Source organism: Tamandua tetradactyla, chromosome 1 (genome assembly GCF_023851605.1).
Source record: "Tamandua tetradactyla isolate mTamTet1 chromosome 1, mTamTet1.pri, whole genome shotgun sequence".
NCBI lineage: Eukaryota > Metazoa > Chordata > Mammalia > Pilosa > Myrmecophagidae > Tamandua > Tamandua tetradactyla.
In genome coordinates this window covers 230887465-230899527 of record NC_135327.1, presented here as the reverse complement: position 1 = coordinate 230899527, position 12063 = coordinate 230887465, and the positions used below count along the sequence as shown (strand labels likewise).

Below are 12063 nucleotides of genomic sequence, written 5' to 3'. Positions count from 1 at the left end.
AGAATGACTTTAAAAAGGGAATTTAATAAGTTGCAAGTTTACAGTTTTTAGGCTGTGGAAATGTCCCACTTGAGGCAAGTCAATAGAAATGTCCAATCTAAGGCATCCAGGGAAAGATACCTTGGTTCAAGAAGGCCGATGCTGTTGAGCGTTTTTCTCTCAGCTGGAAGGGCGAGCGTGGTGTCATCTGCTAGCTTTCTCTCCTGGCTTCCTGCTTCATGAAGTTCCCCGGAGGTGTTTTCCTTCTTCATCCCCAAAAGTCACTGGCTGGTGGCCTCTCTGGTTTGTGGTTCTGCGGTATTCTGAAGCTTTCTCCAAAATGCTTCTTCTTTTAAAGGATTTGAGTAAACTAATTAAGACCCAGGTGGAGACACATCTCCATCTAACCAAGCTTAATATCCACAACTGAATCAGTCACGTCTCCGTGGAGATACCTAATCAAGTTTCCAGCCTATAGTACTGAATAGGGATTAGATGAAACTGTTGCTCCCAGATTCATCTTTGATTAGATTGATTAGGATTAAAACATGGCTTTTCTAGTGTACATAAATCCTTTCAAACCGGCACACATGGCTCAAAGCAAAGAAATATTTTTTCTACACTTCCTGTTTACTCAGCTATTGTTTCAGTTCTGTTTTTATTTTTCCCTTTTCTCTAGTTACTTTTTAGAAATAAAAATACCCCACCCTGATACTCAATAACATCAGGAAAGTAAACCGGATGATTTCATAGGCTGTTAAGACCTCAGATATGTATGAAGCTTTAATTTCTGCAGAGCTGATTTCCCCACCTCCCGAAGGTATTAAATGATACACACCATTTGTTTGCTAACCAGAACTAGAATTTAAAAATTTCTTTCTCAAAAACTGTACTGGACATTCTTAGCAGTCCATTCTTGTTTCCCTTCTTTTTCTCTGAGACAGAAGGCTGCAAGCCCAGCTCATCTCTAACGACTCCATATTTCTTCAAATACTAGCACAGCCACCCGAGCAGGTTTCAGTTTTGCTGCCCCAAAGCACTGCTGGTCGGAAAGCAGGGACTCCTTCCAATTGCACACATTAGTTACTGAATCAGATACCCCAACTGCGGACTCCAAATGGTTATGCCCCGGGGAAGAAACATAATCCTAATTCCTGTTTGTTTGTTTTTTACTTTCTCTTGGTTTATTTGCATTCATTTAAAATATTCCCCAGAATACTTGATAACTATTTCCGATAGGACAGATGATTCGTATTCTTTTCGCCCAAAGGGTGCCATCCATCAGATGTTTGTTCAGTGAAAAGCTTATGAACAAAGAGATTCTTGTAGAATGTTGGAGAGCAAGAATAGACCCTGTGTAAATAACCTGGATATCTTTCAGATTAATTATTTCATCATTGTACAAGTATGGAGACATCGTATTTTCTCTAAAAGAAATTTGCCAAGTTCATACTTATTTGCAGGCTTTATTTCTCAGTAAACTACTGGACCATGAAACCTTCCCCTTCTATCTTTGCAAAACCATGTCTCCTTGTATTCCCGCCCCTAAGTGTCTTTAAACTCCCTCTCTATCGCTGCACCAGACTTTTAGCCCTCAAGCATGGACCATTCCATGCTTAATTAAAAAAACAATAAAATACCTAACCCTAACCTAGCTGCTCTGTCAGCAATCATCACCTGCCCATCTCTTCTCTTATTACAAATCACCCATTCCCCGTGCGCTGTTTGCATCCTCTTCCCTAACACGCACATCTCCAGTTGCCCACAATTTGTTCCCTGAGGAGTGTCATCATTGATCATCCACTCTGGACCACTGACCTAGACACCAGGGAGGTAACTGTCCATACGACACAGCCCTGCCCTCAAGGGGCTTACTTTGTAGCTCTCTCAGGACTTCGTCTCATGGTCACCAAGACCTAATTCTTCCTGTAATGTGGTATCGACACGGTTTATCAACCCACAACTTTAGGTCCCCTTTTAGGTTTTATAACAGTGGACTGTGTTTTTTTTTTTTTCCTAAAGTTATTTCTGCCTTTGATGGTTTTTCTTCCTCTCCTTATAAACCAAATGTCTTTTCCAATGTTATGACTTTGTCTTTATATCTCTTCCCACAGTTTTTGCTTGCTCAGATTTTTATTCTCCTTAGTACTTAAAATTTGCTAATTCCTCCATGTATCTCGCCCTTATTTACAAAATCCAGCCCTACACTTCCGGTTTGCAGGTCACACAAGTGAGCATCTCCCAGACATTTAATCAAATTGAGACTCTTCTTCCACTCAGATGGAATCTCCTCCTTCTGAGCCAAATACCTATGATACTTGTTGCCAAGACATTGTTAACAGGTAATTTTCTTTCAATTTCCAATTTTATTAGTTCTTCACTCTCAAGTTATCCTATTTTCTTTGCATTTCCATTTCTTTCACCCTGATTCATGCCTGCACTCCTTCAGGCATGAATCCATCTGATTCCATCAGTCTTCTGCCCCCGCCACTCTCCTTTCATTCTGGGATCAATAACCCTGAGAGGCATCCTGACCCACCAACTATCACTCCTACCCCCCACTCCTTTCTGGCTGGCCTATGGGTCCTTCTCTGTGTTCCCAAAACTGCGCTTCCAATTTCAATTCTTACTTTATTCTTCTGTAAACTGTGTCCTCCTCCTCATGTGTGCGCGAATGGTCTAAATGCCGACTTCCAGCCATCCCATTCTTTCACTTTAGTCATCATTTGCCCTTCAACACTCTTCTCTTCCCCTTGTCCCATCTGCACCAATGAGATGTCACTCATTAGTCAATATCCTGATATAATGACACTTCTTTCAGGAAGCCTGCCCTCATTCACCAACTACAGCCATCTTCCTTCTGCTGAGCTTCCTGAACTTCACCATTCACGTCCACATTTTGTCTTGTATACTAAAAATAATCCAGGAATATTATTACTATTCACTTTTTACAGATGAGGAATATGAGACTCTGGGAGATTTAGTGATTTGCCCAACTTTGCAAAGTTTATATACATCATAATTTTGATTTGAACTCAGTTATCTTGCCTATCTCTCCCACACTCAAAGTGCCTTATATAAAGTAGTTCTTCTATCAGTAACTCGTGATTAATTGTCTTGTTTCTGCTGCTAAAATCACCTTTATATCTATTCTCTAAATTTCCCTGGGGAGTAGTACTAATTTGCAGCTTTGTTCTAAGCGCTTTACATGTGTGGTGACATTTAATCTTTGTGGCAACCCTAGGAGGATAAATTACTAACTATTATTATCTCTTATTGCTCTGAGTCCTAGAAAATTCAAATAGGTTGCCCAAGCCACACATCTTCTAAGTGGCTGAGTCAGTGTATGAAGGCTGAACCACTGTGAAATCCTGCCTACCTCTGTTCTTCATTACATATTCTACCAAAAGAATCTGATAATACTTTACTCTTTCAACAAAAATAGAAATTCTTCTGTTCTCTTTGGGCTTTCCACACTTTTTAGGGTAAAGTGCATCTGAAATTGAAATGAAGTCCAACCTCAAATAGTTACCATTTAACATTTACCTGAAGAAGAGTTTATGCTTTATTACTTCTTTCTTCCTGCATAACTAGGAAACAACTTTCCTTTTCAACTGGCAAATGAAATCTAGTTGCAGAATGTTATTAAGCTAACGTGTTCCTTTTTTTGTTTTTAAAATATTTTTTCTGAAACTTTTGAATGACTTGTGCAATATAGAAAACTGAAAAACCCAAGTAGCAGAGAACACAGACACAGTCCAGAATCACAGGCAGCTTACAGTTTGGTATCTCCTTACAGGTCCTTTAGGTGTGTACACACAACTGCGTGTGCATTTTTATGGCTGAGATCACACAGAGTGTATCAGGCTTCTGCATGAATATTCACCAGTCCAAAGTCCCAAAGCCAGGGGTGCCGTGATAACCATGAATACCTGATGCCAGCTCAGTCAGGGGAAAGAATGTATTCCTGCCTTTCTTGGGGACAAAAATTTCATAAAAGACAAAAATGGCAACAGACCTTTATAAATATTGTCCATTACAAATACTGCATTTCCTTAATGCTCAGTTTCAAAGAGGACAATAAATATAATGCATCTAAGAGAATCCATTATCAGATCTGTATTGAAATACTAGCAAGAAGTTCTGTTTCCATTGAATTATTTTACAGTGTTTTCCTATAGCACAGCCAGGAGATGTGCACACACAGTGGTTACATCAAAGTGAAAATGGGGGCACATCTGCCTGCCACCCCCTGGCACTGCCTTCACCCCCCTGCAGCCAACTTGGTGAACACGTCCTGATGCAAACTGCTCGGAGGTGGTTTAACAATTCTGTACCAAGGATGCTTCTTTTCTATCAATGTCACAGAAAGATATTTATACATTTGTTAATTCACCAGCTCTGCTTTTTATCTTTCCTTGCCACCTCCAGATGTCTGTAAAGCTTAGATGTTGTGAAATAAAGAATAAATCGTATCCACAATAAACAGGGGTATTTTTGCACATAGAACCATGGTTGTAATCTAAAGCTGCCTTCTAGATACAGAGGTACCAGCTAAGGGCCCTTTCCCTCCTTCTCCTTCCACCATTCCAGTGAGTAAGTGGAGGGATTCATCTAGCTCCCAGAGATGCTCAGCAAAGCGACACCCAGAAGCCAGCCCTGTCTGTGCCCCAACACATGGGGGTTATTTTACAGCCTCTGTTTTTAATACATTTTGCAAAGCATCTTGACAAGAAAATGACACATGCAGAGTCGTCAGGATTCTTTGACTGTGAGAATCAGGATGTCCAGAACCCCTTGTCTCTCCCTAGACCTAAAGAGGGGCCGCCGGCTCCATGTGTGGGTCACCTTCAGGGGACCCGCCGGCTCCATGTGTGGGTCACCTTCAGGGGGACCCGCCGGCTCCATCTGTAAGTCACCTTCAGGGGACCCGCCGGCTCCATCTGTAAGTCACCTTCAGGGGGACCCGCCGGCTCCATGTGTAAGTCACCTTCAGGGGGACCCGCCGGCTCCATGTGTAAGTCACCTTCAGGGGGACCCGCCGGCTCCATGTGTGGGTCACCTTCAGGGGGACCCGCCGGCTCCATCTGTGGGTCACCTTCAGGGGGGGCCGCCGGCTCCATGTGTGGGTCACCTTCAGGGGGACCCGCCGGCTCCATGTGTGGGTCACCTTCAGGGGGACCCGCCGGCTCCATGTGTGGGTCACCTTCAGGAGGACCCGCCGGCTCCATCTGTAAGTCACCTTCAGGGGGACCCGCCGGCTCCATGTGTGGGTCACCTTCAGGGGTTGAGACATCCTTACTCCTGAAGAAGTCAGCAGCTTTCAAACCGAGATGAATCCATTGTGAGTTGACCTATCACAGCCAGAAGCTTCACTTTTATTTCAGATCAGTGCATACCGAGAGGAAAAATCACAGTTCCAAATCAGGTAACAATAAATAGTATTAAAATGGCACATTCTTTAGAAAAGTGTTTTTTTCCTTAAAAGGGTAACAGTTATTCTCAAGGGAGAATGGTGCCTAGGGAATAAATTGTTGGGAAGGGGAGAAATTTAAAAAGCACAACTCTACACATTGTACAGTCCTTCAAAAAGCAAATAGAAGCTACCTAGCAACATTCCTATCAAATACCATGAAAAAATTTCATTTCACTTCAAAGATACCGTTTCTGTGGTTACCATTTTGACAACTGAAGAAATTTTGGTTCTCACTCTGAGCATGTTTACATGTCATGGCCTTTAAAAATCGTGGACACAAATAGCCAGAACCTGAGAAATTTGGAGAAAAAGCGAAAGTAGAAAGAGATTGAGGGCGTTTCGACTGGCAGTCATTACGCTGTTTTGTAGTGAGGGGCAGGCGGAAATTACAGACGGTTTAGAGCCAAGCTACGTCGGACTCTGAGGAGGGTGTGTTTGCCATTTGGAAGAGAGGCATGTTTATGGCATTTTAAAAACCATTAGGCAGCTTTATTTTATGAGCAGGGGAAAAAAGGCTGAAATCGCCTGCTGTTTAAAGCAGGGAGTGAATTCTTATGACTTGAAGTGGGAAATTGTCTTTTATGATTTGACCCCACCACAGATTGTGATTCTTCCTGGGAGTCTGGAGCTGTGAAAAAAAAAAAAATAAATGCCAGCTTTCTTTTAAAAGTATAACTCTCCTTTTAAAAAGGAAATATTACTTTGATTACCTAATAGCACAATAATTCAGGGAAAGAAACATCAAAAACTCAAGCCTGTAGCCATTGACAGCTGAAGGGTGAGTAAGTACATCTGTCACTCCCTGACACCCCAGGGCATCAAGCGGGTTTTGGGGTGTGCAGTTAAATCCAGGCACCCTAATGCCACTCAGCAGCGGTGCTGGGAGGAGACGCCAGTACCAGGACTGAACTGATGTGGTTTGACCCTGCTGACCCCATTTTTAAAAAATGTGTGGTGCTCTAGAAGAGTTTAAAGTAACAATTGAACTTTAATGACAAATCTCTGTCCAATAGGCAATTTTTGCTAATTAAGTGTAAAATATAAAGTCTGTGTGCAGAGAATTTTAAGAGCCTGTAAGCATAAAACTTGTACAGGAAAATTGAAATTTTAAGCACAAAATATAGAAAATGTTAGGAGGCTGAAAGTATAGGGAGAGGTAAAAATCAGACATTGTTAGTGAGACCGTATGCTCCTGAGTACTGTATCTGAGAGTATTACCCCTGAGAGTACTGTACCTGGGAGTACTATCCCTAGAGAATACTGTACCTGGAAGTACTGTCCCTGAGGGTACTTACTTGATAGTACTATGCCTGAGAGCAGTATACCTGAGAGTACTGTACCTGACAGTACATTACCTGAGAGTACTTACTTGAAGTGTTGTTACTAAGAATACTCTACCTGAGAGCACTACACATGCTAGTACTGTGCTTGAGAGTACTGTACCTGGTAATACCATGCCTAAGAGTACTTAAAGTGTGATAGATGTTATAAACTCAATTGACTGCATTCTGATCTAAAATTCTAGAGAAAACTGCTAGTAGTTGTGAAGCAATTAGGCAACAAGCAAGCAAACCGACAGAAGGCCCATCTCTAAAGACTTGCCCCGTGAATGCCGATGCTGTTCCACAGATCACACTTAAATGAAGACACTGGGTTAATAGTCCACAGAGTCTCAAATGAGTAAAGAGAAGAGGGTTAATGGCAGTTCATGGAGAACTCTACACCTGCTGGGCAGTTGAGACTTTTCAGCTTTCTTAGTTGCTTTTAACTCACTCTAAACTTTGTGTGGGAATTTAGGTTGACCTTCTCCCAAGATTTTTGCCAGATACAAACATGCAGTTCCCAATGAACACACCGAAAATTTATAAATGTTTGAAAGCGGGGCTAGGCTGAGCATGTTACATAAAAATTAGTCTATTTCTGAAATTAGAATTCAATGCAAGGTTTTATATCTGGGGGATACAGGACATGGTTCCTGGATCATTCATATTTTTCCATTAATAATTTCTAGAGGTTAAGCATCTTTTCACTTTATGATTCTCATAAAAAGTATAGCATTGTAACAAATCGGCTCCCCTTGCAGGGTCAAACTTAAACGTGCTAGGGCTCTAGAATTTAAACCCTCCAAAGACCAAATATGCAATGACAACCTCTAAATTATCAGACATAGTTTGTGTTCTTAAATTTTAAAATGGATGAATTTCACATTTGCATACCTGAACACTTTTGTCAGTAATTGACTTTGTGATTTTTGTGTTTGGATGTAAGATTTTATAAAATCAAAATTGAATGTGCTGACTGCAAGATTGCAGGTGGAGTACGCTTCATGAACTCAGCCCAGAATCCCCTAACTGATGACTGGGATTCTCAGCTGTGCTCTGAAGCTTAACAAGATGGTTGTATCTTGCACAGGAAAACATATGTGGCACTGAAATGATGGATTACCATCACCACCATCTATATGTACGCTCTATTTCATGGGTCAACTGGGTAGTTTGTGGCATCCAGTTGCTTGGTGCAGCTCTAGCAAATGAAGACATGGCCCTGAAATGCAAACTTTAGGTTGCACTACATGCCTTTCAACCATGCTGTACCTCTGCCACACTAGTTTTCAATAGTCACTGTGATAAAATTAAGTACTAGAGAAAGTAAATGTGGAATATAAAATGAGGGCAATGATATCTAATCTGATTTAAGGTTTGGGAATTTGTGCATTGCCCGTCAGCACACACTCCATTAGCAAATAATTGTGGTTATATAAGAAGGATATAAAAATGCTAATTTTCTTGAGTGCTATTAGAATATAAATATGTATTGTTTGGATGTAAGTACCTAATAATGAAAACTCAGATATTTCTTTCAAACTGGGGCATGAAAAAATTGCTGAACCCTTAAGAATCCTGTGACATGGCAAGTTTGGAGCCCAAAAGAGAGGCTGTGGCTAAGGATGGGCAACTCAGAGTACTTGCTTTTTAAAAGTAAATGCCATGTGATCAAAATTATTCAAAAGAAACATCTGAATGAGTGAATTTTCATGGATTTACAGAGTTAGAAAAAAACTTCCTAAAATACAAGGTTTTGAATTGGAATCTCTGACTTTGTAAATTTGATCAAATTTGTGTCAGTGAACCCAATGACACCTATTTCCTGCAACTCTGACAATTTGATTTTCATCATCAGCTTAGATCTAAAGCCTGGCAAAAGGTATATTTAGATCTGAATTACACAGATGTACCTTATTTCTCAAGCTACAAAAAATAAAATAGTTTTATACAAACAGACTGAGTACCTGTATTACCAAATTTGGAACTTGTTAAAGCTGTTTCTTCATGTCAAACATAGCATGAATAGATTCCGCAGTTTCTATTAGACATTGACTATATAAGCAAAATTCTTGTTTTGCTCATTGAGTTACACCATATCTGTCTTACTTAGCACAGTGTTTAAAGTTTGATAAATTACAGTCTAAATGCATTGGAGAGCCTTAGGCTAAGACCAAACCTCATTGGTCTTCGGTCAAAGATAGCGTGGGATTACAGAAAGTGTGCTTTTAAGGAATGAGGCACAATTCCTAGCAGCTTTGGTGGATGGAGTCTAATGTATCTCAGTTATGCGTGCCACATGTATGTCTTTATTTTCCAAATCAGAAAACAAAAACGGACCTCCTTAGAAAGAAATAGGAAAGGAAATGTATAAACCTTCTCCACAGATGAATTAAAATAGTGTTCATTTTCTTAACCCGAGCTCTGTAAGGAGAGTGAGGGGGCAGCTGTGTCCGCGGTGGACAGCCAGAGCTCTCCTTCATCCCACCGTCCGCTGGCTGGAAGAAATGTTCTTCAAAAACATGAAGAGGCAAAAAGGCTGGGCTTGGGATGGCCTGGCAGGATCCCTGCCTCTCCTGTGCGGGAGCCCCCGGCCGTGGGCTGTGCAGCTCTGTCCAGGGCATGGCCGGCGAGCGGAGCCTTGAGGAATCAAAGCCGTTGCAGGAGGCATGAAGCCGCCCCCCGTGGGTGGTGCAGCTGCGCTCCTCGCGCTCTCCCACGGGCTCTGCACAAGGGTGGCCGCGTGCCAGGGCTGTGACAGTCGCCTGTGCCGGCCCCAGCTGAGTTAGGCAGCAGGCGTTTGTGAATCAGCTCAGGCTTCCGGGCCACACACCCCAGTTCACGTTGTCAGCAGGACACGTGGCTCCCCAAAGTCTCAAGTGTCCTGGTGTGGCCTGCTGCTGTCCTCTCGGGTCCCACGCCTTCACGATGGTGGCTCGCTTCAGTCTGTTCACACTTGCACGCACGCAGCACAGGGTCCCCCTCACATCAGGTCGTACTTGCGTGGACGGGGCATACAGTCCCATTCACAATCAGTTCACACTTGCATGCATACGAGGGGAACTTGGGGGAAGGTTGACAACACTCCTTCTAGGCGTACTTAATTCAGTCTGTTGTCTCTATTAACTCACAATTACTGCTTGAGAAATCCTGAGTAATAATACTAAGACGCCACAGGGAAAAATGATACTTTTAATTAGAAAATCTTTTAATGATTTTGATTTAGAATTGCAAATATGTGTACAGTCTAAGGCGGAGTTCATAGATGTTTACTCTCCACTGGCAAGAGCCATAAAGATCAATCTGAAGGGAACAGTAGCTCTGATGAACTTGATGATGATGTCAGCATCTGGGTTTAAATACAGAGCCCTTCTAGGTGCTAATACAGCTGGGGAGAGCAGGCGTTGTCCATCACTCAGAGAAGACCCTGAGGTGCCTTTCAGAACTAGGTCTCCGTTTGCTCCCGTCCTGTGAGTGAGATGTGACTCGAGCAACTGAGAACGAGCTGCGATGCTCACCCAGCTCGATGGCCCTGCCTTCCTGCCAGCGCACGGTGCACAAAATATGCTGTTTCCTTGAAGATACCAGACGGACTTAAGCAAACGGAGAAAAGGAATGCAATCGTCCGCATGAAGATTTGGTCACTTTATTCACGAGTCAAAATCCCCAATGAGTGTGCGAGTCGCGTGATCCTAGTGAGAGAGTCTTTTCTTTTTGGTTGAAGAGAATTACATTTTATTGATATGACTGAAAGGAAACAAGGTGTGTCTAAATGCATGTGTGGGAAGAAAATGAAATTTGTATGTGGTTTAAACACATTCCGCGTCATGCTATAAAATCTATCATCTCAATAAAAATGTGTATTCCTGTCTTTGAAGGCAGCGGGCGCCACTTCCTGTATGTCAGCTCACTGGGTGGCAAAGAAGGCTACACTGCGAGAGTCACTACTTCTGCATCCTTCCCTGCAAGCCTCGGAGTGTGCGCCGCCCGGTTCTGGTTCTACATGGTGGATCCTCGGAAGACGGGGATATTAAAGGTATGGAAGGGGACAGATTTCAGCCATTGGAGCATGTGTGACATGGGTTTAAATGCCACCCCATTCTCTCTTTTTTGGTATTTGCAACACCAGTGTCAATTCCAACAATTTTTCATTTGTTTGTGGGGCAGTGACAGTCGGGCAAGCAGGCTGCCATTCATGTTAATCCTTTTCAAGCTTTATCTCATCGGCAGCTGCCACCAGAATTCAAGTATGGTGCATGATATTTAAAAGATTATCTGGAGAGAAAAGAGTATGATCAGATTCTATATACTCTGTTAAGAACAACTTAGCTACAGACAAAGAAGATGTGTTGTTAGGGAAGTTTGTATCTCGGACAAACTGAAGACAAAGCAAATTTAAGATTTTAAGTATATATCAGCTCACATTAAAACACATGCCTGCTAAATTTCTAGCTATTTTAAGACAAGAATCTGTATAAAACCCAAACATTTTTATAGACATTGTTTTTACTGTGAAATATAACATATATACAAAAAAGGAATACATTTCCAAGTACATTTTAATTAGTAATTATAGAACAGATTTTAAAGTTTGGTATTGGTTACAGTTCCACAGTTGTTTGGTTTTTCTTCTAGCTGCTCCAAGACCCTGGAGACTAACAAATATCAATATAATGATTCAGCAGTCATACTCATTTGTTAAATCCTATCTACTGTGTTATACTCCTCCTTCTCTTTAAATAACATATATATATATAAACAATAAATTTCACAGTGCACTGCAACAATTAGTTGTAGAACAGATTTCAGAGTCTGGTATGGGTTATAATTCCACAATTTTAGATTTTTATTTCTAGCTGCTCTAGGTATTGGAGACTAAAGGAAATACCAGTAGAATGATTCAGCACTCATACTCATTTATTAAACCCGAACTTCTCTGTGTAACTCCACCATCACCTTTGATCTTTCTCCCACTCTTTAGGAATATTTGGACTATGCCCATTTGAACTTTTTCGTGTTGGAAGGGGCTGTCACTAATATAGGACAGAGGGATGGAACTAGCTGGTGTTATAGAGAGGCTGGTCCCTCTGCATTTCAGGACTTGCCTGGTCCGGGGACCCATCTGGAGGTTGTAGGTTTCTAGAAAGTTACCCTAGTTAATGGAACTTTTGCTGAGTCTTATATAATGCCCTAGGTATTCTTTAGATAGGCGGTAATGGTTTTAGTTGGGGTTTAGCAAGTTATGATAGTTAGCAATGTCTAACTGAAGCTTGTGTAAGATCAACC

At 41.7% G+C, this 12063-nt stretch overlaps 1 protein-coding gene across 6 annotated transcripts in view; it reads left to right on the top strand.

Moving 5' to 3' along the window:
* Positions 1–12063, top strand: part of MALRD1 (MAM and LDL receptor class A domain containing 1) — a 752096-nt gene that overhangs the window by 563378 nt on the left and 176655 nt on the right. For all 6 annotated transcript variants that reach the window (XM_077154409.1, XM_077154433.1, XM_077154399.1 and 3 more), the window contains exon 33: positions 10656–10813. In XM_077154409.1, coding sequence (XP_077010524.1) covers positions 10656–10813 — 158 coding nt within the window. The remainder of the gene's footprint in view (positions 1–10655; positions 10814–12063) is intronic.